At 36.5% G+C, this 26082-nt stretch overlaps 1 protein-coding gene across 1 annotated transcript in view; it reads right to left on the bottom strand.

Annotated features, from left to right (window-relative positions):
* Positions 1-5380, bottom strand: part of CNTN5 (contactin 5) — a 488151-nt gene extending 482771 nt beyond the window's left edge. Inside the window, exon 1 of the mRNA XM_046638244.1 lies at positions 5158-5380. Within this exon, the coding sequence (XP_046494200.1) occupies positions 5158-5380 (223 nt within the window). The remainder of the gene's footprint in view (positions 1-5157) is intronic.
* Between the last annotated feature and the right edge of the window lie 20702 nt (positions 5381-26082).

Genomic DNA, 26082 nt, shown 5'->3' with positions numbered 1-26082 from the left:
GTATGTGTTTGAGTAATCGAATGAGAAGAATAATATTATAAGAAAATATCTGTTGAAGTGTAAGTCTTTAATATTTACAATTATTTAGGCAAGACTCTCTTAAGCTCTCATTGAGTTATTAAAATTACTTCCCCCTATCATCTACAAGTTATTTATACCTTAATTTAAGATTTCACAAATAACAAATAAATGGGTTTGACTTTTTTCGAGCTGCTAAGTAGCCAGTTGTATTAGAAGCTCCCATGTAGAATATTACAGGATAGCATCCCTCCCCCACAATTACTAAGAACCTGTTCATGGGCTCTCTACTGGATGGAATGGTGTCCTACATGTAGACAGCATCCATTGCATAACTAATATGTACCAGGCCCTACCAAGACTTTGTATTCTTTCTACATAATTCTACCTTATAGGCAAGGAAATCAAGATTTAGAAAGGTTAAGTAACTTGCTCAGGTACACACAGCTTCCATGGGACAGATAATTTAGGATAAGCAAGTTGTTTCCATTATTACATGCTCTCTCCCAAGAACTTAAAATTTAATGAGGAAGACAAATAGCAAAATTATACATCCTAATATCTGAACATTAGATTCATCATTTGTAATACTAAGATAAATCTATCCCACAGGTTTGTCATGAAGATTAAATAAAAAATGTGGATGAAGAGGATGATTTATATTTGTTATGTAGCATATATAATCAGGCACAGGATTTTAAAATGCCACATCTAATGTACAAATTCTTGATATAATTGTGATCCTTCATTGTTCTTTCACAATGATGTATCTCTTTCCTTACTATACTGGTAATGAGCAAAGCAATGAATTTTTCCCATCCTTCCCTTTGAGGTACCTCATAGCAATGTTGAAGGTCTGATTCTAACTACCCAAATCACATTGTACAGTACTGAGTTTAGTCACACAACCTAGTATAAAAATAGCAGTATGTAAGGTTCCCTGCAAGGCTGTGAGTTTCCTCAAGGCAGAATATCTACTTTATGCTTCTGATTGTTCCAATCCATTAGCACAGGGTCTGAAACATTGCATGGGAGTGTGCCCAATATATCAATATTTCCCATAACGATTTACAGAAATAGAGTCAATTAGATTTTAGTAACTAGAAGTATTATCAAGGCAGAGAATTTCAGCAGAAGGAACACAAGCCAGTAGGGACAGATTGTGGGCTCTAGTCTAAATTTCTTATGTCAGCATAGTTGCTGACTTGATATGGGATCTTGCATGTCACCAATACTTTCTTGAAATTATAATTTATTTATCTATAAAGTAAATAGAAAAATGTCTACCTAGCTATTTCAAATAAAGCTATAAATAATAGTATTAAAATATTTTAGGGCTGGAAAAGACCCAAGAGACTTTTCTTTTTACCACAACCCCATTTAAAGCTAACTGTTGTCCAGAAATATTGTTGACAAAACAGAGAAAATTATTAGTTACCAAACCAAAGTTTCTTGCTTCCCATTCCAGATAATACTTACTGCATTATCTTATCAGAAAAAAACTTAATGTCAAATAAGTACAATCTGATATACATCATATTTGGAACACTTCAGAATTTACAAAACAATTGCGTGATTGCCAATCACCCTACAGGACAAGCACTACCATTCTGACATTTTACAGGAGGAAACACAGATTCTGTAAATTTAGAATGACTTAGCCAAAGTCACATAGCTCCCAAGGGGCTGAGCTAGGACTTGGGCTCACCTACTGTCTTTACATTTCCTTCTACTTTGAATAACCGTTAAAGTACTTGCTGAATACCATGGCTGTGTTATCTTCTAATTAAATGAAATAATCTTTATATTATTTCCATAAGATGTAGTAGTTACATTTCCCTTTTTTTCTTTTATAGATCCTAATTGAAAGTATTACTTTCCTTACTTGTAAACCATGAAATTAAGCCATTCTTCTCCTGCTTAGTAAAATGCTGCACCCTCAGTGGAGGAGACTATGGGGGATTCATAAACAGATGAGACAGCTCAGCCTTACTTGGCATATTTTTGCAAAATTCATACAATGGAATAAGTAACAGTTTCTAATACCAGGTAGTCACATCGCAGCAGGATACAATATGTAAGTGTAATAGAAAGGAAAAACTTAACCTGCCTTAAGGTAGATAAAACTTGTGGAATTCTCATTTAACAAAACTTTATAGATTGGGTAAGACAAGAAGTAGAAAGCTTTTGAAGGTTTTTTGTTGTTGTTTTCTTTTTGAGGAAGATTAGCCCTGTGCTAACTACTGCCAATCCTCCTCTTTTTGCTGAGGAAGACTGGCCCTGAGCTAACATCCATGCCCATCTTCCTCCACTTTATACATGGGACACCTACCACAGCATGGCTTTTGCCAAGTGATGCCATGTCTGCACCCGTGATCCAAACCAGCGAACACCGGGCCACCAAGAAGTGCAACGTGCGACTTAACTGCTGTGCCTCCAGGCCGGCCCCATGAAAAGCTTGTTTTGAAGCTATGAATTAAGTCTAAGAGGTGAAATCTCCTGGTAGTTTAGGTTTAGGATGAATTTGTCTCCTAGTGGCCAAGTTCACTGAACAAGGTAATTGGCAAAAGTGTAAGAACGTTTGGTTACATGTATCAGTGACGTGACAGCCCAAACAGCTGGGGAACTACAGGTGGACTTGGCTATTCTAAAAGAAACTCTGGTAAAGCAGAAATATCCCCTGTAAGTTTCAAGCAAGCTTATGAGGGCTGTATTACTTTAAGGTACACTAAGTGGATAAGGAAACAGCGGAGGTTTTCATAACATACAGAATCCTAGTATTTAGTAATATAAAAAGAAAAAAAATAGCAACTGACTTGGACAAAATATAGTACTATAGTTACCTATAAAAAGAAACAGGTTACTCTGACCATCTAATGCTAATTTCTAACATATTGAAATTAGTGATTAACACAAGTTTTTCTGAAGATATAAAACTATTATGATTGTTGTTGCTCTAAGTAGAGTTTCAATGGTAATTTAAATTATTTTACATGATGTTATTGCTTGAGTATTTTATCTCCGTGAGTCTTACCCTACAAAAGTGGGTGGGCCACATCCCATCAGTTGAAGGCTTTAAGAGCAAATATTGAGGTTTCCTGAAGAAAGAATTCTCCTCAAGACTGAAACATTGAAACCCTGCCAGGGTTTTAAGCCTGCTGCTCTGTGGAATTCAGACTTCAGACCAACATCATCTCTTGCCTGTATTCCCAGTCTGCTAACCTGACCTACAAATTTTGGACTTGCTAGTCCCCACAATCACGTGGGACAATTCCTTAAAATAAATCACTCTCTCTCTCTCTCTTTATACATACATACATAAATAAATAAAGAAATAAATAATCTCTCTGTATATATATATATATTTGCTATATAACACATACACACATACGTATATAAAACCTATTAGTTCTGTTTCTCTGGAGAACCCTGATTAATATACTCTTCTACCCTTATTTCCCCAAACCTATAAATTTTTAACCTGTTAAACTGTAAACTGCTTCAAATCCTTATGGAAGCAAGTGGATAATGCATTAATAAGTAAAATAAATAGTAATCTAATATAGATAAATATTCCAGGCAATAACACCCTATCAGAATTGCAAACACAAAGATAACATCCTGGACTAAAGTGATTTTAGCAAATGTGAAATTCAAGCTGTAAACCATAAAATAGAGTTTGAACAGGCAAAAAATAAAATAATATGAAATAAAGAGTGTTGCAGCTGAGCAGAAAACATAGCAGAGAATCGCGATTGACAGCATAGGTACCACACCCAGCAAGGCAAGAGCAGGCCACTCCATGTGGGTGGATGGTTTCTTTGGAGGGAGGAGTCAGGAGAGATTAACTATTATTAATACTAGACATTCGTGTTCCTTTAGTTAAAAAAAATCAAATTCACTAATGGTTTGGTACATATCTAGCAAACATTTGCTTTCCCTTCTGATGGTGGAGGTTGTGCACTGCAGGTGATGACTGTTGAGGGCGTGGCCAGGGGCTGAAACCATCCTGTGTCTGCTCACCAAGCTGGAATTGCAAGCACCAGGAGGGAAGGGAGCCACCTTCTAATTCACACAAAGCTCCCAGCGCGCCAGAGGCAGCCCTGACACAAATATGATCTCCAGCTTCTTTCCTTTACTTCAAAAGTGGATAGCTTCATTCCTATTCTATTCATTTGACTTTCTCAATATATGCAGTAAATCTTATTTATGTGATACATTGGCAATGCTATCTGAATGCCTAAGCCTCAACAGGCAAGTTCGCCTTTTATTGAATAGCACCCATAGCAATTAGGAAGATGGTGTCTGAGTCCTTTCGGGTTGCTGTAACAAAATACCACAAACTGGCTGTCTTATACAGCACAAAAATTTATTTCTCACAGTTCTGGAGGCTGGAAGTCTGAGATCAGGGTACCAGCAGAGTCTGGGGAAGGTTCTCTTTTGAGTCACAGACTTTTAGTTGTATCTCATGTGGCGGGAGGAGTGAGCCAGCTCTCTGAGGTCTCTTTTATTAAGGCACTAATCCCATTTATGAAGGCTCTGCTCTCCTGACCTAATTACCTCCCAAAAGCCCTGCCTTCTAATACCTTCACATTAGGCATTAGGATTTCAACATATGAATGTTGGTGGGACACAAACATTCAGCCCATAGCAATGATTCTGGGGTTTAGATTACAGTAAGCTTTCTTACTTTTTCAGTACCTTTTATCTGCCATTCCTAAACCCCTTCGAGAAAGAAAAACTTTATCTTCTTTTTCATATATATAAGTCTAGTGAAGAACAGACACCTAAAGAAAACCCTTTCTTTTTCTGTTCTTTGAAAAACACTTTTGCTTTATGATTCGAATTATTCCTTCTCAAAGTCATTAAGTATGACTAAATTATATTATCTTCAAACTTTTGAAATAATCTTATAGTATTGAAGATGTATTTATCCCCAAGTGTGGGTAAATTACTAAGGGAAAGAGCATTTGCTAAATGCCTAAAATATAAAGATCAATATATTTTAACCTACAGAGAGTACACCAAGGTCATGGTCACATTTAACACACCCAGTTGCTTATGAACTGAAGTTTTTAAAAGCTCCCTGCCTAGACTTAATACTTCAATTCAATTGACCTGTATATTTTGAGTGCTTACTGTGAGCCAGACTCCGTAGTAAAACTGATGCCTCCCTACAAAATTCTCTTTGAACAGAGGCAACAACGAAGATGAAGTCATGAGATCCTGACTTGGTAACAGATGCAGGCTGGACATTAGATGCCATTTTCTCTGTTCGGGGACACTTCTGAGCAAACGCCCCCACCTTTCCATTCTTCCCTGTAATACAATCCATACGCAGGTCAAACTGGAATTCCAGCATCTTTCAGAGAGACAGATGTGTTTTATTTATTTATTTATTCATTCAAAATGAATGGATACTTTACTATTTATGTCTTCTAAACTATATTTGCCTGATCTGTGTTTAAGAAGATAGAAATGTAAATCTGAGATGTAAAAGGTTCCCCCAAATGCAATCTGTTTTGAAGTGAATTTTTATGTTACTATCCACACTTTCCCTACTACGTATTTTTTCAAAGTAAAAAATAGAGTCCATTTAGTATATATACATATATAAAAATATATATAAATGTATATATGATATACAATTAATATATCATATATTTGTTTAATAATTGATTGAATCATTATCATTTTCACTACTGAGTGATATGAAACATTTTGATAAAGGTACAACTTGTGATTTCCAAAAGGGGTAGCTTATAAACTTCAGGTTAATTATGTGAACTTCCAAATTTATATGCTTATAAATGAACTTCTTTGTTTCCTCAACTAAACTTGAAGGCAAGAATTGTATATTACTATATTTCATTGTGCATCATGATTTCAGAGACTTTATAAAATATAATTCATGATAATCATAACACATCATTGATGGTAAGATATTTGATTTTATGGATGCTAAAATGTGAAAAGAATGTGCATCTGGCAATTGATCAAATATTGCATATATTGCTTTATCCTTAGAGCTTAGCTAAGTGGTTAATTTATATAAGGGAATCAGGAAATAGTTTTTGAATGCAAGGATTAATTTTCATAACACTTATGTAAAGTGGGACATTTGGAATTGCACCAATTTTAAATAGTATTAATCATGTTTCATAGAAGATAGGTATCCAATTTGCGCAGTTACTTGGAAAGGACCCAAAGATCGAAACCCAGGTGGTTGTATTATTGTTTCAATTTACTTTCTGTTATGGTCTGAATGTTTGTGTCTCCCCAAAATTCATACGTTGAAATTCTAATCCCTAAAGGTGAGAGTATTAGTAGGAGAGGCCTTTGGGAGGTGATTATGTCATGAAGATGGAGCCTTCATAAGTGGGTTTAGTGCTCTTATAAAAAAGATCCCACAGAGCTCCCTAGCCCCTTTGGCCATGTGAGGATACAATGAGAAGTCTGCGACCCAGAAGAGAGCCCTCACCTGACCATGCTGGCACCCTGGTCTCGAACTTCTAGTCTCCAGAACTGTAAGAAATAAATTTCTGTTGTTTATAAGCTATCCAGTCTGTGGTATTTTGTATAGCAACCCAAATGGATTAAGATATTTCCTATATTTCAGAGTTGGTAGTTAGCAAAACAGACCAGAAATAAAGACTTCCAATTCTGAATCTAGACATCTTTCCATCTTACGAAGCTACATGGTACGTGCAGTTTATGCTCTACCTTTTCCTTTGAATTTATTAGTCAGAAATAAAGTGTTATATGACTTCATGGTTATAATATATATGCAGCAATACTAATATAACACTTAGATTCCACTTTGGATTATAATTATCTTTCAACTAAAGGATAACTAAAGGAGTTCCAGGAGAACAGAAAGTATGAATATTATAAGTCACTTACAGCAAGTTGATTGAGCAGATGATAAAGGACTTTATGGTAAGAGCAGAATTTGAGCTGGACTCTGAAAAATTCATTGGAAGAATGTGTGTGTGTGAGTGTGCACGTGTGTGCATGTGTGTGTCTGTGTGTGTGCTGGAGAGTAATTGAAAGAGTTTTTCCTTTTAGACAAAAACAAAAGCATGGGAGTGCACAGTGTGAAGTCTCTCCTGGAACTTGAGGACGGGAGGCATGATCAGTCAAAATATGAGGCTTAATGAGATCACTGGGCTTGAGAGCATTGCTGTTCAATTCCTTAATTTTGCAAAGTTCTATGATATTCTTGTATATTTTGGCATCATTGATGACAGACCTTGTCATTCCCCACTCTCGATGCATTTGTTTATTGAGGATGGTGCTTGGGAGAATTAGGTAACTGGCTAACTATTTGCATTTTTAGTAGCTTACGAAGGCTTGATAATAGCTGTTATTACTAACTAGAATTGTGTTGTACAGTGGACACTAGTCACATGTTGCTATTGAGCACTTAAAATGTGACTACAGTCTGAATTGAGATGCATTTTAAGTGTAACATTTAACTAAATTTTGAAGACTTTGCAAAATAAAAATAATTGAAATATCTCATTAATATTTTTCTATGAATTACATGTCAAAATAATATTTAGGGTATGTTAGCTTCAATAAAATATATGATTAAATTAACTTCATGTATTTATTTATTTTTAATGTGGCTGCTAGAAGATTTAAAATTCCATATGTGGCTTATATTACCTAACTGTACAGCACTGAGCTAGAAGATATGAGGCATTGGTAGGAAAATATATGATCAAATATATAAGACCTGTTTTTAATTGCCAGCCGACCTCCAAACAATCCGGTAGAATGTAAGAACCTTGAGGACAGGCAACCTGTCTGTCTTGTTTACCACTGAATTATAGATGCTAGTGTATTTTTGGAATAAATGAAGGCCATGTCTTCATGAACAGTAGGTAAGAACACGGTCTGTGGATCAGGCAGCCTCACCTGCGCCACTCACTATGTTAACCGGAGCAAATTACAAAGCATTTCAACTGTAGTCTCCTCATCAGTAAAATGAGGATAATATCTACTCAAAGTGATTATTTTAAGGATTAAATAAGACTACACGCACACACACACACACACACACTAGTGCAGTACAAATAGCAAGCAAAGCAAAAATTTGGTAGACATCAATGACTATGTATCCCTCTAGCATTGGTTTCACACTCTGAGAATTATGATCATGATCACATCTGCACGGTTAGCTTGTGCAGGCCCCTGAGCTTGAAACAAGTAATAAAGTTACCCCTGCTAGATCTTGGATGAAAGAAAAGCATATCTTACATAAACCTGATTAAACACATTAGAAACAGCCATGTAATACAATTTTTTAAAAATGCTATCTTGACCCAGTTTTCAGGCCCTGGCTAGAGGCCAATCAGTTCCCTTTCTTGAGTAGCTGATTAAGTCCACATCCCAAACCCTTTCCCTTATCAGACTTTTATACTCTGGGCCACTGTGCACTGGCCCTAATTGCCCCAGAGCCAGATACCACACAAATTGCTTCTACGCTCCAGAACCTGCCGAAAGTAGTCAAATTAGCCAAGCCCCAGGAAGCCCCAAGAAACCTAGCCTACCTGACCCAGTTTGCCATCTAGAAGCTGCTCCCTATAGCTCCACCTCCTGTTATACTGCCTCTGGGTTTAAGCCCTGTGTGGCTCTGCCTAGCAGCCTTCTCTCTTTCAAAGCTGTAAATAACAGAATCTGTCTTTCTTCTCACCAGTGTCAATGTCTTCTGTCCCATCATCAAAAAAATCTTTAAATCTTATAAAACAAGTCCGTGTAGTATTTTCAATAGTTTAAAAAAAGAAAGAAAGAAAAGAAGGAAAAAGACGAGGAAAGAAAACTAAAGGGAAAAAAGAGACAAAAGAAAAGAAATGAAAAAAATAAGCTACTCAAGAAGGCTTTCCATTTATGTAAGAATTTGGTGTATTTCATTTTAATTATATAAATATTTAACTATTCTTGCTAAGTATCAGTGATGACCTTGGCACACAAGTCCTCACACACACCAGGCATCAAACAATTTTGCGAGTTAATGAATTCAATCTCTGTTACTCAGTCTTCTTGCGGCCCACAACATTCATAGGGAAATTTAACAAAAATTGTGAAATAGTGTAGTCTATGAGCAGATCTACAAAATAAACGTATAGTTTCTGGTTTGTGGGAAGGATTTACTTGGTATCTCAATTTTTGCTACTGAGAAAAGATGTAAGATAGTATGCCAATAAAGGAGAAGCAACCAAAACAGCTGGAGGAACCATGCCATTGTTAACTCTGTTTTTCAAGGAAGAGAATTCTTATACAACCCCTCCTTGAAATAGCTTTTTCAGGAGACAGTTTGTTAACCTGGCATATCCAATAATGTAAGCTGTTCTGTAAAGTAAGCTCCATAAGGACAAGATCTTTTAACAATGCCTCCCTGCTTAGTAGGTGCCAGTGAATATATGTCGAATGCGTGAATGAATCCTAAATGTTAACAGGTTAATTCTCTTTATATTGTAACATAATGGACAAGAAAGATTTTAAAGAGACTATAGTACAGATAGTTTTTTTTTAAAACTAAACTGGATATAAGAATTAGGGATTATTGATGCCTAGTAGGCAGCAGAAAAAAATCAGTATAATAATAAACAATGTAAGTAGGAACACATCCTTCTTCGCTGGGAACCATTGGAAGCCACTAGGTACAGAAAACAAAATCAATGCCTTTAGAAATCTCTTTTTAAAGCAAATTAGGAATCTGGTGATGTGAACTGTGAGATCAGTACTACTGCAGCACCTTGCATTTTTTGTAAATAGGCATTTTGGAGACAATGCCGCTGTTTCTCCAGTTCGGAAAGAGATTGCTGAGACAACACTTGGTGGAAATGGGCCCATTCATTGCTTCAGCTACCTTCTTTATTCTGTTTCTATAGACTCTTCAAGTTTATCTTTTGATTTTTCCTTAATTGGCTTCCAAACTATGTACAGGACAACCTTATAGGACTTTGTGGAGGAAATATTAGGATCTATAATACATGGCCAAACCACGAGGAGGGTCACAGGAAATGGCCACATTGAAACCTTTCACTGTTCCAGGACCATCTTAAGACCATGTGTTTTTCATTATATGTTTAAAAAATTCTTGAGAGCTCTCTCTTGCCTTTTTTAGGCTTAACTCTCCCAACCAAATATAGCAGTAAAATGGCAAAGCTTTTAATTCTACACACCTAATAAGCATCTGTTAAAGAAATGCTTAATCACAATGGGTTATTGTACTAGCCTCTTATTAACTGGTCTCTTTTCTCTCAGTCTTACTAAAGTCAATCTTGCATAGTTTCCTCATGTCAGATTAGTCTTCTTAAATTATTATTTTCATCATATCCTTTTCTTAATAAATTACGTTTTCAGTGACTCTCATTTTCCAAAGATAAATTCTAAACTCCTTACCTGACCATGGAAAAGCCCGATATACTCTTAATTCTCTAAGCGTTCCATGCAAATAGTGCTACCAAGTCTTAGCTGTGCCTTTTCTAGCACTCCTCATTAGCTGCACGCTGCCTTTCACCAAGACTCAACTTCATTCTCACCTCCTCCATGGAACCTTTCCAATTCAGCCTCTAATGGTCACTCTGTTCTGAAATCAAGGCTAAGTTTTAGAACTATTCCATGTACTTGGTTATTATATTGTCTTATTTTCTGGTTTAATTTATTTCTAGTTATGTTTTGTCCCATTATCATCACCAATAATTGTACACTTCTTTATATCTGCCCTCTGATCACCCTTAATATCATTCCAGCTCACTAGCTCCACTATTTCCAACCCAATAATTCCTTAACCTCAAAAGGTCCTCAATGCAGTTTTTCATTATCCACTATCTCCCACATTTTTTTTTCTTGGCTCTTTGTCTGCCATGACAAGTTCCTTGTGTATATCTTTAAATTTTTTCCTGACACGTCTTTTTTCCCTTGCCTGATAACAATGGTTGAATTCAAATATTTGCCTGCTCCATAACTATATTCGAGTAATTAAACATTGTAGAAAATAAAATTGCAAAAACTATGTTGACTTTGAAATTATGATCTCAAATCTCAAATGGACACTAATATAGATTACATCTAATTACATGCACTAATAATTCTTCATATCACTCTACCATATACTCTACTCTTCCCCTCAAGAGGCAGAATTTATTTCTCCTCCTGTTAAATCTGGACTGCTCTTGTGCTGTACTTAACCAATAGAATGTGGTAGAAGTGATTTGGTGCCAATTTGTGGTTTAGGCTCTCAGAGGCTCCCAAGGATGCTAAGAGAGCACAATGGGGTATGAAGTGTCCATCCCAGCCTGGGGGATTAGGGAAGTTTTTTGGAAAGGAGGATTTCACCTAAGGTCTGAATTAATTTGTGAATTAAATTGGGGGTAAGGTATTGAGGATGGCAATGCTAGTAAGAATAAAGATGCCCATTTTTAATAAAACAACTTTAGTCAACTCTTTACCCTAAAAAAATTTCTTTCTGATAGAGCTACCACCTTCCACCTTCCCACCTTCAAGGAACTTTGAGGTCCCCAAATTAGGGCTTAAAGGCCAGGGTGAAGTATTTGCATTATGATGACTATACCAATGATTGGAGCCATCCTAAAAAACCAGGAATAAGAACCCGATTTCTAACTGCATGACAAAGATAGTTAACTGATGAGATCCTTCTCAGTATAAAGAGTACAACAAAAAATAAAATCTCACGTCTATTTTAGAATGCTATAATTATTTTAGAATGATATAATTGTCATAAATGTATAACTGCTTTCTCCCCTCCAGTTTGCTTAGATATTTACAAATTTTGGGGACATGATTCAATACTCATTTGGCAATGAAGAGCAAACTGCAATTTAACAGTAATAATTAATATGGCCATTTATTTATTATTCCCAAAAGAGGGAGGTGATATATTGGAGACCCCAATACCTCAAGCATAAACATAAATTTGGCTCTCTGTATATTATAACTACTTGTTGAATGTGTCATTTTGTAAATATCTAGTTCAACAGCAGAGAACTGGCAGCTCTAAGGAGGCTTGAAGCAGTCTGTGTCTCCACGAGTGGTTTTGTATTACTAAAACCAAAAGGGGAAACCCAGTGAGTGGTGAACTGGAGTTACAGGCCAGAACCAGATCATTATTGACTTTCATCCAATATGGTCTTTAACAGATATTTACCTAGAGAATAAATAAAGGGTTCTTTATATTTTCTCTTTATACAGCAAAACCAGTCAGTGTGCTGGCATTTAAGGTTTAGTATTTGCTACATAGATTCCATAACACACTCTGTCGTCTCCTGGAGGATCTAACCTCCCTCTGCTGTAATCAGAAGCCAATTTGAGCAGAAGCCTGCCTGCTTCTGAGGAATAGAACACAGCAGCCAGCTCATCTTTATTTAATTCTGTTTAATTAACAGTTACTGAGAACCTACTATTAGCCAGTCATTGGATGGTGGACCTGCCCTATGTGTAGGGGATACAGGGAGATAAGGCAAGATCTTCATCGCCTAGTTCCAAATAGCTTGAGTGAAGATGCCTAGAGATAGATATGCGAATTCAACAGACTGTGGTAAATGTTAGTTTAACAGTTTGCATTGAATTTTCCTCCTGCCCAATCTCAATGCCCTCTCTGAAGCCTCTCCCGCCTATTTGCCCTAGCTAGAATTAGTCTCATCCTCCTTAATACCCACATGAAAGCTTACACCTTACTTATCATCCTTTCATATATATTTTATGTAAAGCTATAAAAGTGTCTGTCTGTCCACTGCAGTGGAGTTTCTTTCAGGAGCAGGAGCATGTCTTATTCACCACCGAGTCTCCCATTACTTACCACATGAGAGGAGGTGCTCCAACTAATGCTGAAACCTCCCTACTGAAGATCCAGGTGGTTTGGCTCCAGAACCCGTACTCCTTAAGATGAAAAGTTCGGTTGCTCCTAAGGCATGACCCATGGATGCCACTTAGCCTGTATCCTCCAGTTACAAGTTTACTTCTGGCTCCCATGTATTCTGACTATGTTTCTTTCTTCTTCTGCCTGAGGTAGGCCTTGATTATTGACCCCTTTCCAATGTCTCAGACCTCAAACTTTTTCTCTTCCTTCAATCAAGGCTTATACGTAAGACCAAACTAGTATCCACTCGGATCTCAGCGACTCATGGCCACTATTAATCCTCTTTTAGGGTCAACTGTCTCCTTTACCCCTGCTGGGGTGATGATCTGAAGAACTCAAGACACCCAACCAGCTTCCTGTCATGACACTTTGCTCTGCATCATTGTTAGGCAATTAGTGAAGGAAAAATAATGCTATCGACAGCAGGTTATAATCTTTTTCTTCTTTAAAATGACCTCCTTTCTGGAGGGTTTGTTGTTAGTGCCATCAAGTTGATTCCTACTCCTAGTGACCCTGTGTACAGCAAAGCAGAACCCTACTAATCTTTTTGCACCAACCTGACCTCTTCTTGTGCTATGCCAGACAATGCTCCACTGCTATTCATGGGGTTTTCACAGCCAATTTTTTGGAAATAGGTGGCCAGGTCCTTCTTCCTAGTCTGTCTTAGTCTGGAAGCTCCACAGAAACCTGTCCACCATGGATGACCCTGCTGGTATTTGAAATATCAGTGTCATAGCTTTCAGCATCACAGTAACATGCGGTCACCGCAGTATGACAACCAACCGATGCTGGTGTGCTTCCCTGACCAGGAAATGAACTCGAGCCACAGAGGTGCCTAATCTTAACCACTAATCAACTAGGGCTGGCTTTCTGTAAGGCAGACCCTGATAAATTTAGAAACATCAAGTAGATTTGTATATTATAATTGATAACTACTAAAACAAAAACAGTTGCTCTTGTCTTTGTTACTGGCTTAACAGCACTCTCAGAATACAGGACATTTGGTTAATTTACGTATATATTGCTAGAATTGCAGTATTTGCAGAGTTCAGGTTCTAATCTCAAAACCTTAGGTAAAAGTTATCCTTAAAATCCCTTAAATCATTCAGAAACATTGCAAATACGATTTGTATATAATCCCTTGGGTAGTAACATGTATGCATAAATAAAAACATATATCATATTTATGTTCATAAAGGTTTTATTCTTAAGAATCATTGGAAAGAAACCTACCAAAATATCAACTTGCTGACTCTTCCTGTTTATAGCCATCATCTTTGTTTACAAAGAAATTTATCAATTCTTTTAAAATTACCTTCGTTAATGTTTCCGTATAGCTTTTAACTTATTATTCAATTTTGGAAAACCATTAACACCATGTGGCTACTGCACAATGGCTTTAATTTCTTTGTCAGTTGTGGGAAAAATTTTTAAATCTCTCTCATATATGATCATATTCCACTGTGTGTTTGACATATATCGAAAACTACATTTTTTTCCAATGTATTTGCAAATATACTCCTTTTCAAAAATCTCTTTTCCTCCCTGATTCTAGTATACAGGAGACAGAATTCTTAAATATCTTCACTTCTGATTCCACTGGTCTTGAATGAATAAAATGATTGACTTTGTTGATTCTCAGAGCTGGATCAGCATAGAGCTTGAATAATCAGACTGAATGGATTCGAAACCTTGCACAAATGACAAACTGTGTTACTCAGTTTTTTCGTATGTCAAATAGAGATAATGACTGTGTGGATGATTGCGGAGATTAAATGAATAAAACACTTAGAACTGTGGCTGACAAGTTGTAAGTACTACATTAGCATCAGCTAATATTTTATTTTAAATGGATAAAAACACAAATGGTCTAAATTTGACATCATTCTTAAATAACTTCGTAGTGTGTATTTTATGTCAACTCATTCATATGTCTGGCATCACTTAGCATTCTTAGTCACTATCAATAAATCCATGTATTTTTTCCAAAAATAATTTTGGTGGAAGATTTGAAAAATGTGCAATGTCCCATAATTAATGTCTTTCACTGAAGGACAGTAACAATTTAAATTCAACCTAGAAATGGAAAAATTTGGTTTCCAGGAAGAGTTGATGCACACAGCACTAAAGCAACTTTCAAGAATGAATGAGCTTGAACAAATAACTGAATCAGTGTCTCAGTATTGCCATCTATGAAATGGAGACAGCGTTTCCCATCTTGTAGGAACTGTTGTGAGGATTTTAAAAGTTGATATATTAAAATACTTAGAATATTGCCTGAAGTAAGGTAAGCAGTAAGTATCAGTGGTTGTTATTACATAAAGAGTTTTATCTCCAAGCAAATAATCTTGAGGGTATTGCTCTATTTCTTGCTGAAGAAAATTTATGGTATTTTCTGTGTTTTCAAACTCTTGTTTCAGGCACTAAATGTAGACTCTACAAATAAGAGATAACACTGAAGTAAAGCTAATATAGTCCATAGATGATAAGAAAAAGTCTTAGTATATAAAATACTCTGCTTTTAATTGTTAACTCTGACACACACACAAAAAGGATATGCTACACGTCAGAACTCCCAGTCAAGTAACTTCCCATTTTGCTTCTATTTCCTTCTACTATCTAGGACTCCTTGGGGAGGAAATGAGAATTCTTTTCAGTTTGCCCAAGTACACTTATAAGGGATTAAATAAGTGGCAGTAGCAGTGGCCCCAGAGATGAAGGGAGGGCTTGAAGTGCCACTGACATGATGTCCAAAAGTGAATAATGCTTAAAAAGAGCTTCACATTTTCTTTAAACTCACTGTCTGCCCTGAATTTATTTATTTGGCTATTCTGAGGTAGCTTGTATCTTTTAAAAAAAAACCAATGGAGAGGATTTGGAGATTGCCTCCCAATCATCAGACTTGAAAAGCCACATCATTACAGAAAGCCTGGTCATCGAAATCCTTGGTATGTGTTTGTGTTTAATAAAGCTTGTACAAATTTACTACTGGACCATTCAAAATGGCAGGAAAGCAGGACACAACTAATGATCTGAGAGGAAATTGCTAAACAGCAGAGCCTGAAGACACTCAGATATACCAGGGGGACTTGTTTTGCATACTGCGTATGTTTCTGAAATATGAGAAACAGGTATCTTTTTTTTTTGGTAAGGAAGATTAGCCCTGAGCTTACATCCACTGCCAATCCTCCTCATTTTCCTGAGAAAGATTGGCCCTGACCTAACATCTGTGCCCATCTTCCTCTAGTTTATATGTGGGACGCCTGCCACAGCATGGCTTGATGAGCGGTGCGTAGGTCCGTGCCTGGGATCTGAACCAGCAAACCCCAGGCTGCTGAAGTGGAACGTGCGAACTTAACCACTACACCATCAGGCTGGCTCTGATATCTTTTTTAAATTAGTGAATTGAGATTTACTAACTATAGTCAGTTCTTAATAAATGTATTCCTTTCCTCTTTATTTTCCAAGAAACTAAGGGAAGTGAAAGTTATAAAGGAAGAAATTAAAATGGTGAATATTTATTTAATTGTGATTTTTATAGAATACTTTTGTTTTGGATCAAAGGACTGCCCATAGTACATAAATATTATCCAAAATTGTTTTTTAAAAATCAAAGTTTACCATCTGTATTTCTTCTTTGGAGAAATCTCTGTTCAGATCTTTTGCCCATTTTCTAATTGGATTGTTGGTTTTTTTGTTGTTGAGCTGTATGAGTTCTTTGTATATTTTGGATATTAACCCCTTATCTCATATGTGGTTTGCAAATATCTTCTCCCAATTGTCAGGTTGTCTTTTCGTTTTGTTGATGGTTTCCTTTGCTGTGCAGAAAATTTTTAGTTTGATGTAGTCCCATTTGTTCATTTTTTCTTTTGTTTCCCTTGCCCAGTCAGACATGGGACTTGAAAATATGCTGCTCAGACCAATGTCATAGAGTGTACTGCCTATGTTTTCTTCTAGAAGTCTCATGGTTTCGGGTCTTACATTCAAGTCTTTAATCCATTTTGAGTTGATTTTTGTGCATGGTGTAAGGGAATGGTCTACTTTCATTCTTTTGCATGTGGCTGTCCAGTTTTCCCAACACCATTTATTGAAGAGACTCTCCTTTCTCCATCGTATGTTCTTGGCTCCCTTGTCGAATATTAGCTGTCCATAAACGTGTGGGTTTACTTCTGGGCTCTCAATTTTGTTCCATTGATCTGTGTGTCTGTTTTTGTGCCAGTACCACGCTGTTTTGGTTACTATGGCTTTGCAGTATAGTTTGAAATCAGGGAGTGTGATACCTCCAGCTTTGTTCTTTTTTCTCAGGAATCCTTTGGCTATTCGGGGTCTTTTGGTGTTCCATATAAATTTTAGGATTCTTTGTTCTATTTCTGTAAAAAATGTTGTGGGAACTTTGATAGGGATTGCATTGAATCTGTAGATTGCTTTAGGAAGTATGGACATTTTAACAATGTTAATTCTTCCAATCCAAGAGCACAGAATATCTTTCCACTTCTTTGTGTCTTTTTCAATTTCTTTCAACAATGTTTTATAGTTTTCGGTGTACAGATCTTTCAGCTCTTTCGTTAAGTTTATTCCTAGGTATTTTATTCTTTTAGTTGCAATTGTAAATGGGATTGTATTCTTAATTTCTCTTTCTGCTACTTCGTTGTTAGTGTATAGAAATGCAACGGATTTTTGTACATTGATTTTGTATCCCACAACTTGACTGTATTCCTTTATTATTTCTAAAAATTTTTTAGTGGACTCTTTAGGGTTTTCTAGATAGAAAATCATGTCATCTGCAAAGAGTAACAGTTTCACTTCTTCTTTTCCAACGTGGATCCCTTTTATTTCTTTTTTTGCTCAACATCATTAGCTATCAGGGAAATGCAAATCAAAACTACAATGAGGTATCACCTCACTCTGGTCAGAATGGCTATAATTAACAAGACAGGAAACAACAAATGTTGGAGAGGGTGTGGAGAGAAGGGAACCCTTGTTCGCTGCTGGTGGCAGTGCAAGCTGGTGCAGCCACTGTGGAAAGCAGTTTGGAGTATCCTCAGAAAATTAAGGCTAGATCTACCATATGATCCAGCTATTCCACTGCTGGGTATTTATCCAAAGAACTTGAAAACACAAAGGCATAAAGATACTTGCACTCCTATGTTCATTGTGGCATTCTACACAACAGCCAAGACTTGGAAGCAACCTAAGTGCCCATCAAGGGACGAATGGTTAAAGAAGATGTGGTATTTATACACGATGGACTACTACTCAGCCATAAGAAATGACGAAATCCAGCCATTTGTGATGACATGGATGGACTTTGAGGGTATTATGCTGAGTGAAATAAGTCAGAGGGAGAAAGTCAAATACCATATGATCTCACTCATAAGTAGAAGATAAAAATGCCAAAAAAATAAAAACACATAGCATTGGAGATTGGACTGGTGGTTGCCATTGGGGAAGGGGGGAGGGCAAAAGGGGTGATTAGGGTCACATGTGAGGGGATGCACTATAATTAGTGTTCGGGTGGTGAACATGATATAATGTATCCAGAATTTGAAATATGATGTACATCCAAAAAAAATAAAAATTTTAAAAAATAATAATAAAAAATTTTTAAAAAATCAAAGTTTAATATAATTAAAAAAGTAAAAGTCCTTCACAGTGACACACTAAAAGTATATCTTTAGAGGGATACTTTGAAAATGGCTCTGTAGGCTAGTTTCCCTGAGAAGGACTATCTAGCATAGTTTTCAAATGATATCTACCCTCTCCTTTTAAAAAAATTGGATACCTACACACGATTTCACTTCATGTCATTTTTGCTTTCATTCTCTTCAATTGAAGCATTGTCTATCATACAAATCTCAGTGCTTCTCATGCCAAGTGAGAAAAGAGTATGGCAACACTGTTTCCTGAGGCCGGCCAGAGGATGAGGAAAGGTGAAAGGCAAGTTTCACATCAACTTACATAGATAATTAGACAACTAGAAAATTCAGATGTTTCTCCTGCTTTGCTGAACCACCTCAAGACTCTATAGTAGACTTTCAATTTATTTCTGCATGATCAGGTCTTCCGCTTAATCTTGAAAGCATACATTAAAAACAGCACTTGCCTGATGCGTGGAATCTTTTATCACTTGATGTACAATGCAAATTCCATCTTAATTCAATACAATTAGCCTTAATGAGCCCTCTGTGATCTCTCCTAATAGGCTACATATATAAAGCTTGTAATTACAAGGACCTACTTTTGTCATCAAATAGCCAGGTAAGATAGCACAAGATGACATCCACTCTTCTAGCCTCCCTTGTGTTTTTGTAATATTTTTAAGATGCTGTTATTCAGCTTATTGGATTCAACCAATATTTATGGTACATATACCAATCACTAATCGAAAGATAACAGCTCTTCATGGTTAAGTACAAGTCCTCTGGAGCTAGGGTACCTGGGTTCAAATCCCAGCTCGAATAACCACTAGCTGAGAGACTGTCAGATTCTCTGTTCTTCACTTTCTCATTTGAAAATTGGGGATAATGCTAATACCTGTTGTTGCAGGATTGTGAGGACTGAATTAATTAACACTTGTAATGGCTTAGTATAATGTTGGCAGTAAGTGTTCAAAGAGTGTTAGTTATAACTGTCAGTTGAAAAGCACGATGTGACGTTTCTGTATGGAAAATGTAAAAACAAATAAGGACTGCAATGAACTGATGATCTGCTGGGGAATCTGGAGAAATGTGAAATGCAGATGTGATGGATGTCTTTCTCTGCTTTGTAATTTAAATAGGTGCTCTAAGAGAGACTGTGTCTTTGTTATGAGTTAAAAGAAGGGAAGAAAAAATCCAGTTGAGAGAAATTTGAAAAAGGAGAGAAAGAGAGAGAATATTTTCCATAGGTCCTGAAGAATAAACAAAATTTCAACAGGTAGAAGGCAGAACACCTTCCAGGTGCTGGAAAGGACACCTGTCCACATGAATGGCTGGGCCGGCCTGGCTTACAACACATTGAAGGACAGGAAATTTTCCAGGTTGATTGAAAAGTAAAGTGTGTGAAAGACGGTAGAGCAAGGGAAACCTGGAAAAATATTCTGGGGCACAAACACCAAGAATTCAGACTATTAGAACTAATATCCTGGACTTAATTTGGCACGTGTTTAAGTTTAGAATTTAGAATGACATGGGCTGGAATTCTGGCTCTGCCATTTGATTGATCCAGTGGTCCTTTGAAAGTCAAACTGTCTGAATCTCAGTTTCATCATTTTTGAAAAGAAGATTATAAGACCTATCTCATAAAATTATTTAAATAAAATGTGTGTAGGTATGTATACACACATAGGTATATATACACACATACACACACACACGATATTTATTGCACATTTCACTTGCCAGGCACTGTTGTAGATACTATAAGAACAGAGATAAATACTAAAGACAGAAATCTTTCCCACTTTGAATTCATAATGGCAGCAGAGGAGAGAGGAATATGCAATAAACAAAACACATAAGGAAAATATATAGCATATTGTATGGTGGTATTCCTATGGAAGAAAATAAACAGGGCACAAATGCAGGATAGGTGTGGTGGTGAAACCTTGTAGAAATTTTGTTATGCTTGTTTTTATTCCATCAGGGAAATGGGAAGTGGAGTTATCCACTGTGAATGAAGATGGGGACAGAGGAGTTGAAGGTTGGATGACAGATGAAAAGGCATGAAACGATTATGTAGGAGAATGGGAGAGGGAAATGACTAGAATATAGTGTGCTTGCCTGTAAGTACTACAGGGCCACTTGAGGTTGGGGTCTTATAGTTAAGTGAGAACAGATAGCGTGCTTTTACTTTTTTCCTTCAGTCATGTTCAACTGTCCAGGTAGAAGCATGGGGCAGATAGAGAGAGGATTTTGGCCAGTGTGTAATTTTTCCTGGATGGGATCTATAATAAAGGGAGACAAGTGGAAGGGAGTTGAGGTACATTCAAGGGACCAATTATATTATGGGTCATGGCATTCCTAGGTGAGGAAGCAAGTGAGGGCATGGAAGTAGTGAAGGACAGTGAAAAAGTATTAGGAACAATGGATTGTAGATTCCAATGGAGTCAAAGACTGTTGGTATTGAAACACTAGAGAGTATGATTTGGAAATAAATAGAAGAGTGTTGTTAGAAAGTGATTAAGGTTATTGGTTATGACAACATCTAGGATATGACAATGGGAATGAGTATCTGGGGAAATCTGGAGGACAAGATGATTTAAAGAGAGAACAAGGTACCAATAAGGCTGGATATTGGAAAGATTAGTATGTGAATATCGAAATCACTAAGAGTTATGGCAAGAGTATTGTTGGAAAAAATAACAGTCAGCCCAATGTGCTTAAATCTTTAAGGTATGAGGGCAGTAAATGGGGAGTTGGAAGCTGACTGGCATAAACAGTAATGGATAGTGATGTTTGGTATGATGACATTCAAAGCTTATTTTTTCAAGAGAGAATAATCTGAAAGCATCAAAGAGAAATAAAAAGGACACTTCTCACATATCCGTGACAGATTCTTGGGGACTGCCCCACTTAGAGAGTAAGGCAAGAAGTTTAATGATTTATAATTAAAATAATGGTAATAAAATTAAAAGATTGAGGGCAGTAGAAGAAAATATGTCCTTAGGGGAGTCCTGGCTTTCACTTAGAGCATGAAGTTTAAGAGAATATTGAGAGAAGAGGTTCAGGATTTAGGGGGTTTGCTGCTGACTTTGAGTTTCAGAAGTAAAAGGATTTCAGTAGTGTGGATAGGTGGGATATGGGATCCAATAAAAGGATGTACAAATCCAGATGGGGATCAGAATGCAAGGATGATAGATGACCAGGAATCCTGCTTGTCTCCAGGTACATTGAATGTGTGTGGGTAGGAGTAGAGGTCTGAGAGTCGTGGGTACAATGAAGCAAGACTAGGGCAGACTTGAACATCCTTAAATTTCTTATCCCTTGCCTCAGAATCTTGCTTCATCTTTGTATTTATCTCTTCTCTTCGCTTTTGCTATAAGAAGCATGCATTACATTTGTATATATTTTGCCTCTACAAATACATTTTTACACAAATTTTCAATATGTCCTCACACAAGCTCCTTAGGAAAAAAGTGACCTTCTTAAATAAGACTCTCCATTGTGATCTTAATCCCATTCCCTGCTCTCTGCCCAGCAACTTCACAGTATCAATTGTTTCTTTTTCTCTTGAGTGAAAATATATTCATTTCTATTATGGGTGAAAATATTTGAGGAGAATGATGTTGAAATAATCAATACATTGACAGCGTAGAAGATAGAAGGTTGAGTCTTGGCCTTCCTACTGTAAGATCTTGGGCAAGTGACTTAATGCATACGAACCTTAATTTCTTACACAGCTGATGTAGAATTAAACGTGTTAATGTCTATGACTCTTAGCACAGTGTCTGGTACATAGTAAGGTGTCAGTGAAAGGCAGTTAAAGTTATTTTAGTCACTATGCTAAGTCTCTATAACATTTGATGCTATAAATTACCATCCTTGTATTTTGTTCCTCTCAAGCCTCTGACCAGTCCAGAGACCTATTCCAATCTTCTGTCTCAGTCTTTTTTCCCTTTGTACTTTCTGTTTCTCTCAGCTTTACATGTATTCATATAGCAACAAGAAACATCTCCAAACCCATGATTCTCAAATTTCTCTTCCAAGTTTCAAATACATACTACTCATCTACATTTGGGCCCAAACTGGCTGTATATCAGAATCACTAAGGAAATCTTCTAAGCATCTTGGACCCTCTCCCAGATCAGAATATCTGAGAACAGAATCTGTTTTCTTGGTGCTAAGACAGATTTAGAAACTAATAATTATATTATGAACAAATTAGTTTACCAAAAAGTGCATTTTTGTTTTTGTATCTTTTCTCACTGCACCTAGAAGAGTGTCTGTCACATAGTAAGTGATTAATAAATACTTATTGCTTGAATAAATGAATGCGTGAATACAATACAGAAGACAATGGAAACGGCTTAGAAGAACAATCCTGAAGAATGAGGACATTAATGAGAAGTAAAAGACTCCTGAAATGCATGATGACTCCTGAAGATTACTTGTTGGCCAAATGGAAGTCCATTAAGAGAGTTAGACAATAGTCTTTAGCAAAGTTTGGCGTTTCAAAATGGGAGAATTAATAAAATGGAGAAAAGAAAACATAAGGGTGGGAATTAGCAATGAGGGCCAGCAGAACAAGATAGTAAGTGTTCTGGGGTGGTCCTGAGTGTTGACTTGTCATGGCTGAATTGGATCCATGCAACTCAAACCACTTTTCCAAATATAATCTTTGAATAATAAGGTGTTCAAATTTCAGAATAATTCTGAATATTTTTCACAAGCATTAAGTTCAGAATAATATTTAAAGTACTGATGTTCCAGGTAAATTATGACACTTTTTTTTCTTCCCTGTGTATGCATCTGAAGAATACCTAGATTTTGGTATTACACATTTCTCTATCCTCTGGCTATCATTCATTTTTGGAGCCAGATTGTGGATACAGCCATATGTTACCTCTGATTTATCTGCATTTAATTGAACAAATGTTGCTTAAAAAGTGTTGATTAAAAAACCTTTGATTCAGAACACCTGTTTAATTAAAAAATCTAAAAAAAAAAAATGTAAAAACACAGACCTCTTTTCTCATCCAAAAGACACAATGGAAAAACCGTACTCTTATTTTTTTCTACATCTTTTTTTCATATTTCTAAGCGTTGTATTGGTAGTGGACACACACAATCCCTACCAGTAACTTCCCTACATTGTTTTTTGTTAGCAGATACAGCACTTCTGCAAATTTATTATGACATTTTAACTAGTTAGAAATAAACAATAAGTGTGTAATTATTATTTATCTATACTATATACCAGTCTTTCCTTTAATCTTCTATATTCAGGAGAATAGTGACAACTGTGGATTTACTCTCACTCTAGAAAGTTCAACAGACATAGCAAGGTTAAAAAATAAAACTACAAATAGAACAGTCTTGCACGTGTTATTACAAAAGGACAGAAAAATAATTGGAAAGCCATCTAAAAACAGCAAATACAGATGTACAATTTGTGGGTTCCAATTCTACAGGGTAATAAGCAAAGGGAAAAACAATTGGAAGAAGGAATGCTCAATTTTAATTTCACCAATGCTACTAAATTTTAAAAAAAGTAAAAAATGAATGCCATGTTGATTCACTTAGCTATTCCCCCGGTATGTTTCTTGAGTGTGGAACTACATCTTTAACATTTTTTCTATTTTCTCCAATACACATTGCATTTAGAAAAATGCTTGAACTTAAAATATTTCCATTTTTAAAAATTATTAAACGAGCGAATATCCAAAACACAATTTTAGTCATTCTACTAGCATATTCTTGGGATATATTCTTCCTTCAAAGTCAGAAGACATAAATGGTTTAAAACAAAGCCCTTAAAAAATATTGAGTTCTAGCCTTACCCCTATAAAGAGTTGGTTGCAATATTAATTCTGTGCACACTCAAGGCGGAAGGTTTATTACAAACTGTAAGAGCTGCGTGTAGTTTGAGATAGAGAATGTATAAAGAGGAACAGGAAAGAAATTGAAGCTGATGAGTCCAGTTGGACGGGTAAAGGTTAAGTGGCCTATGGGACTTGCATGGGAGCAGTTTGGAAGGAAGATGTCAAATGCCAGCATCCAGACAAGGGTCTGGCTAAAGAGAGAGAGAGAAAGATGAGTTCACTCTAGATACTGAGGAGAAATGGCAGAGGAATATGAGACAAAGAAGCCAGAATATCGTTGAAGCCACAGGAGGCTTCCAGAGAGGAGAGAATTTTCAGAAGGAGTAGTCATCAGTTTAAAATGTCATAGTAAAATCTAGTAAGAAGAGGAGAAAAAATTGGACAGTGTCTCAATCAGTTAATAATATTTTAGAATAACTTTCCATGGGTACATTGCTCTACCGGGGGTTGTTATGGGCTCACAAGGGATAAACACAATAGTCTCTGTCTCAAGAGAGTTCACAATTAAAAGGACAAATGAAAAAAATACAAAATTTTAATGATTGTAATATAAGATTAAATTCTAAGATATGGAGTATAAATGCTAACATACCTTCTCAGGGCCATTTTGCTAATGAAAATCTTCAAAACAACATGTTTCTTTGAAATTAGATGGCTAAAGACACATGTAGGAGCCAAAAATGTTATGATTATTTAGGAAATTAGTTCCTATACTCACTCTAACAATTTATTCTTTCTCTATTTCTAACAACAAAAAATAATTTATGGGGGCCGACTCAGTGGTGTAGTGGTTAAGTTTGTGCGTTTTGCTTTGGCAGCCTGCCGTTCGCAGGTTCAGATCCCAGGTGCAGACCTACACACTGCTCTTCAAGCCATACTGTGGTGGCATCCCACATGTAAAATAGAGGAAGATTGGCACAGATGTTAGCTCAGGGACAATCTTCCTCAACAGAAATAATAGTAATTTATGGAAGTCAATGATTCTGTCATTTAAACATATCTTTGCTTAAGAAAATCCACTTTTCCAACACATTAGACATTAACTTTATTTTAGGAGGTGGGACTAATTCATGAAAGTGCAGAATAAACAAATCATGCTTCAAGTATATGTATGCATATAATATAGAGGTTAAAATCTATCAAAGAGTTTTGGATCGTCTCAGTCTAAAGATACAATTTATACCATGTTACAATTGATAATCCAAAATCCCTGCTCTTATCTTCTGTTCATGCACTCGTCCTTGCAAGGTCACTCAAGGCATTTTGGGGAGTAGGTAATGAGGCTCTTGAAACTATATGGATATAAACCAGACTTTGGGGTCCACCCTGTTCTGTTCTTGCTCTGGTTCCACGGGCAATATTCATGGCCTGACCAAATGCTGAAGGAGCCTCACTACTGCCACTACTAAAGAAAGCCACTGATGAGTCCACCTTTCGGTACCCTCCAGCTGCCAATCTTTATAGTGTTGGAAAGTTCTAGATTCATGTAGAGGTGGGAAGGATGGCCTTATCCTTGCCTCTGTCAGCTGTATATAGAGGGGTTCTCCTCCTGATTTTACCTACAGTATCTCTAAAAATACTTTTCCAACTGCTGATTTTCACCATCTAATCCCTAAATCCCAGGATCCATTCTATTCCATTCTGTTTTATTCAA

Source organism: Equus quagga, chromosome 14 (assembly GCF_021613505.1).
Source record: "Equus quagga isolate Etosha38 chromosome 14, UCLA_HA_Equagga_1.0, whole genome shotgun sequence".
Classification (NCBI taxonomy): domain Eukaryota; kingdom Metazoa; phylum Chordata; class Mammalia; order Perissodactyla; family Equidae; genus Equus; species Equus quagga.
Note: the sequence above shows the minus strand (reverse complement) of the source record. Positions and strands in the feature narration are given on the sequence as shown.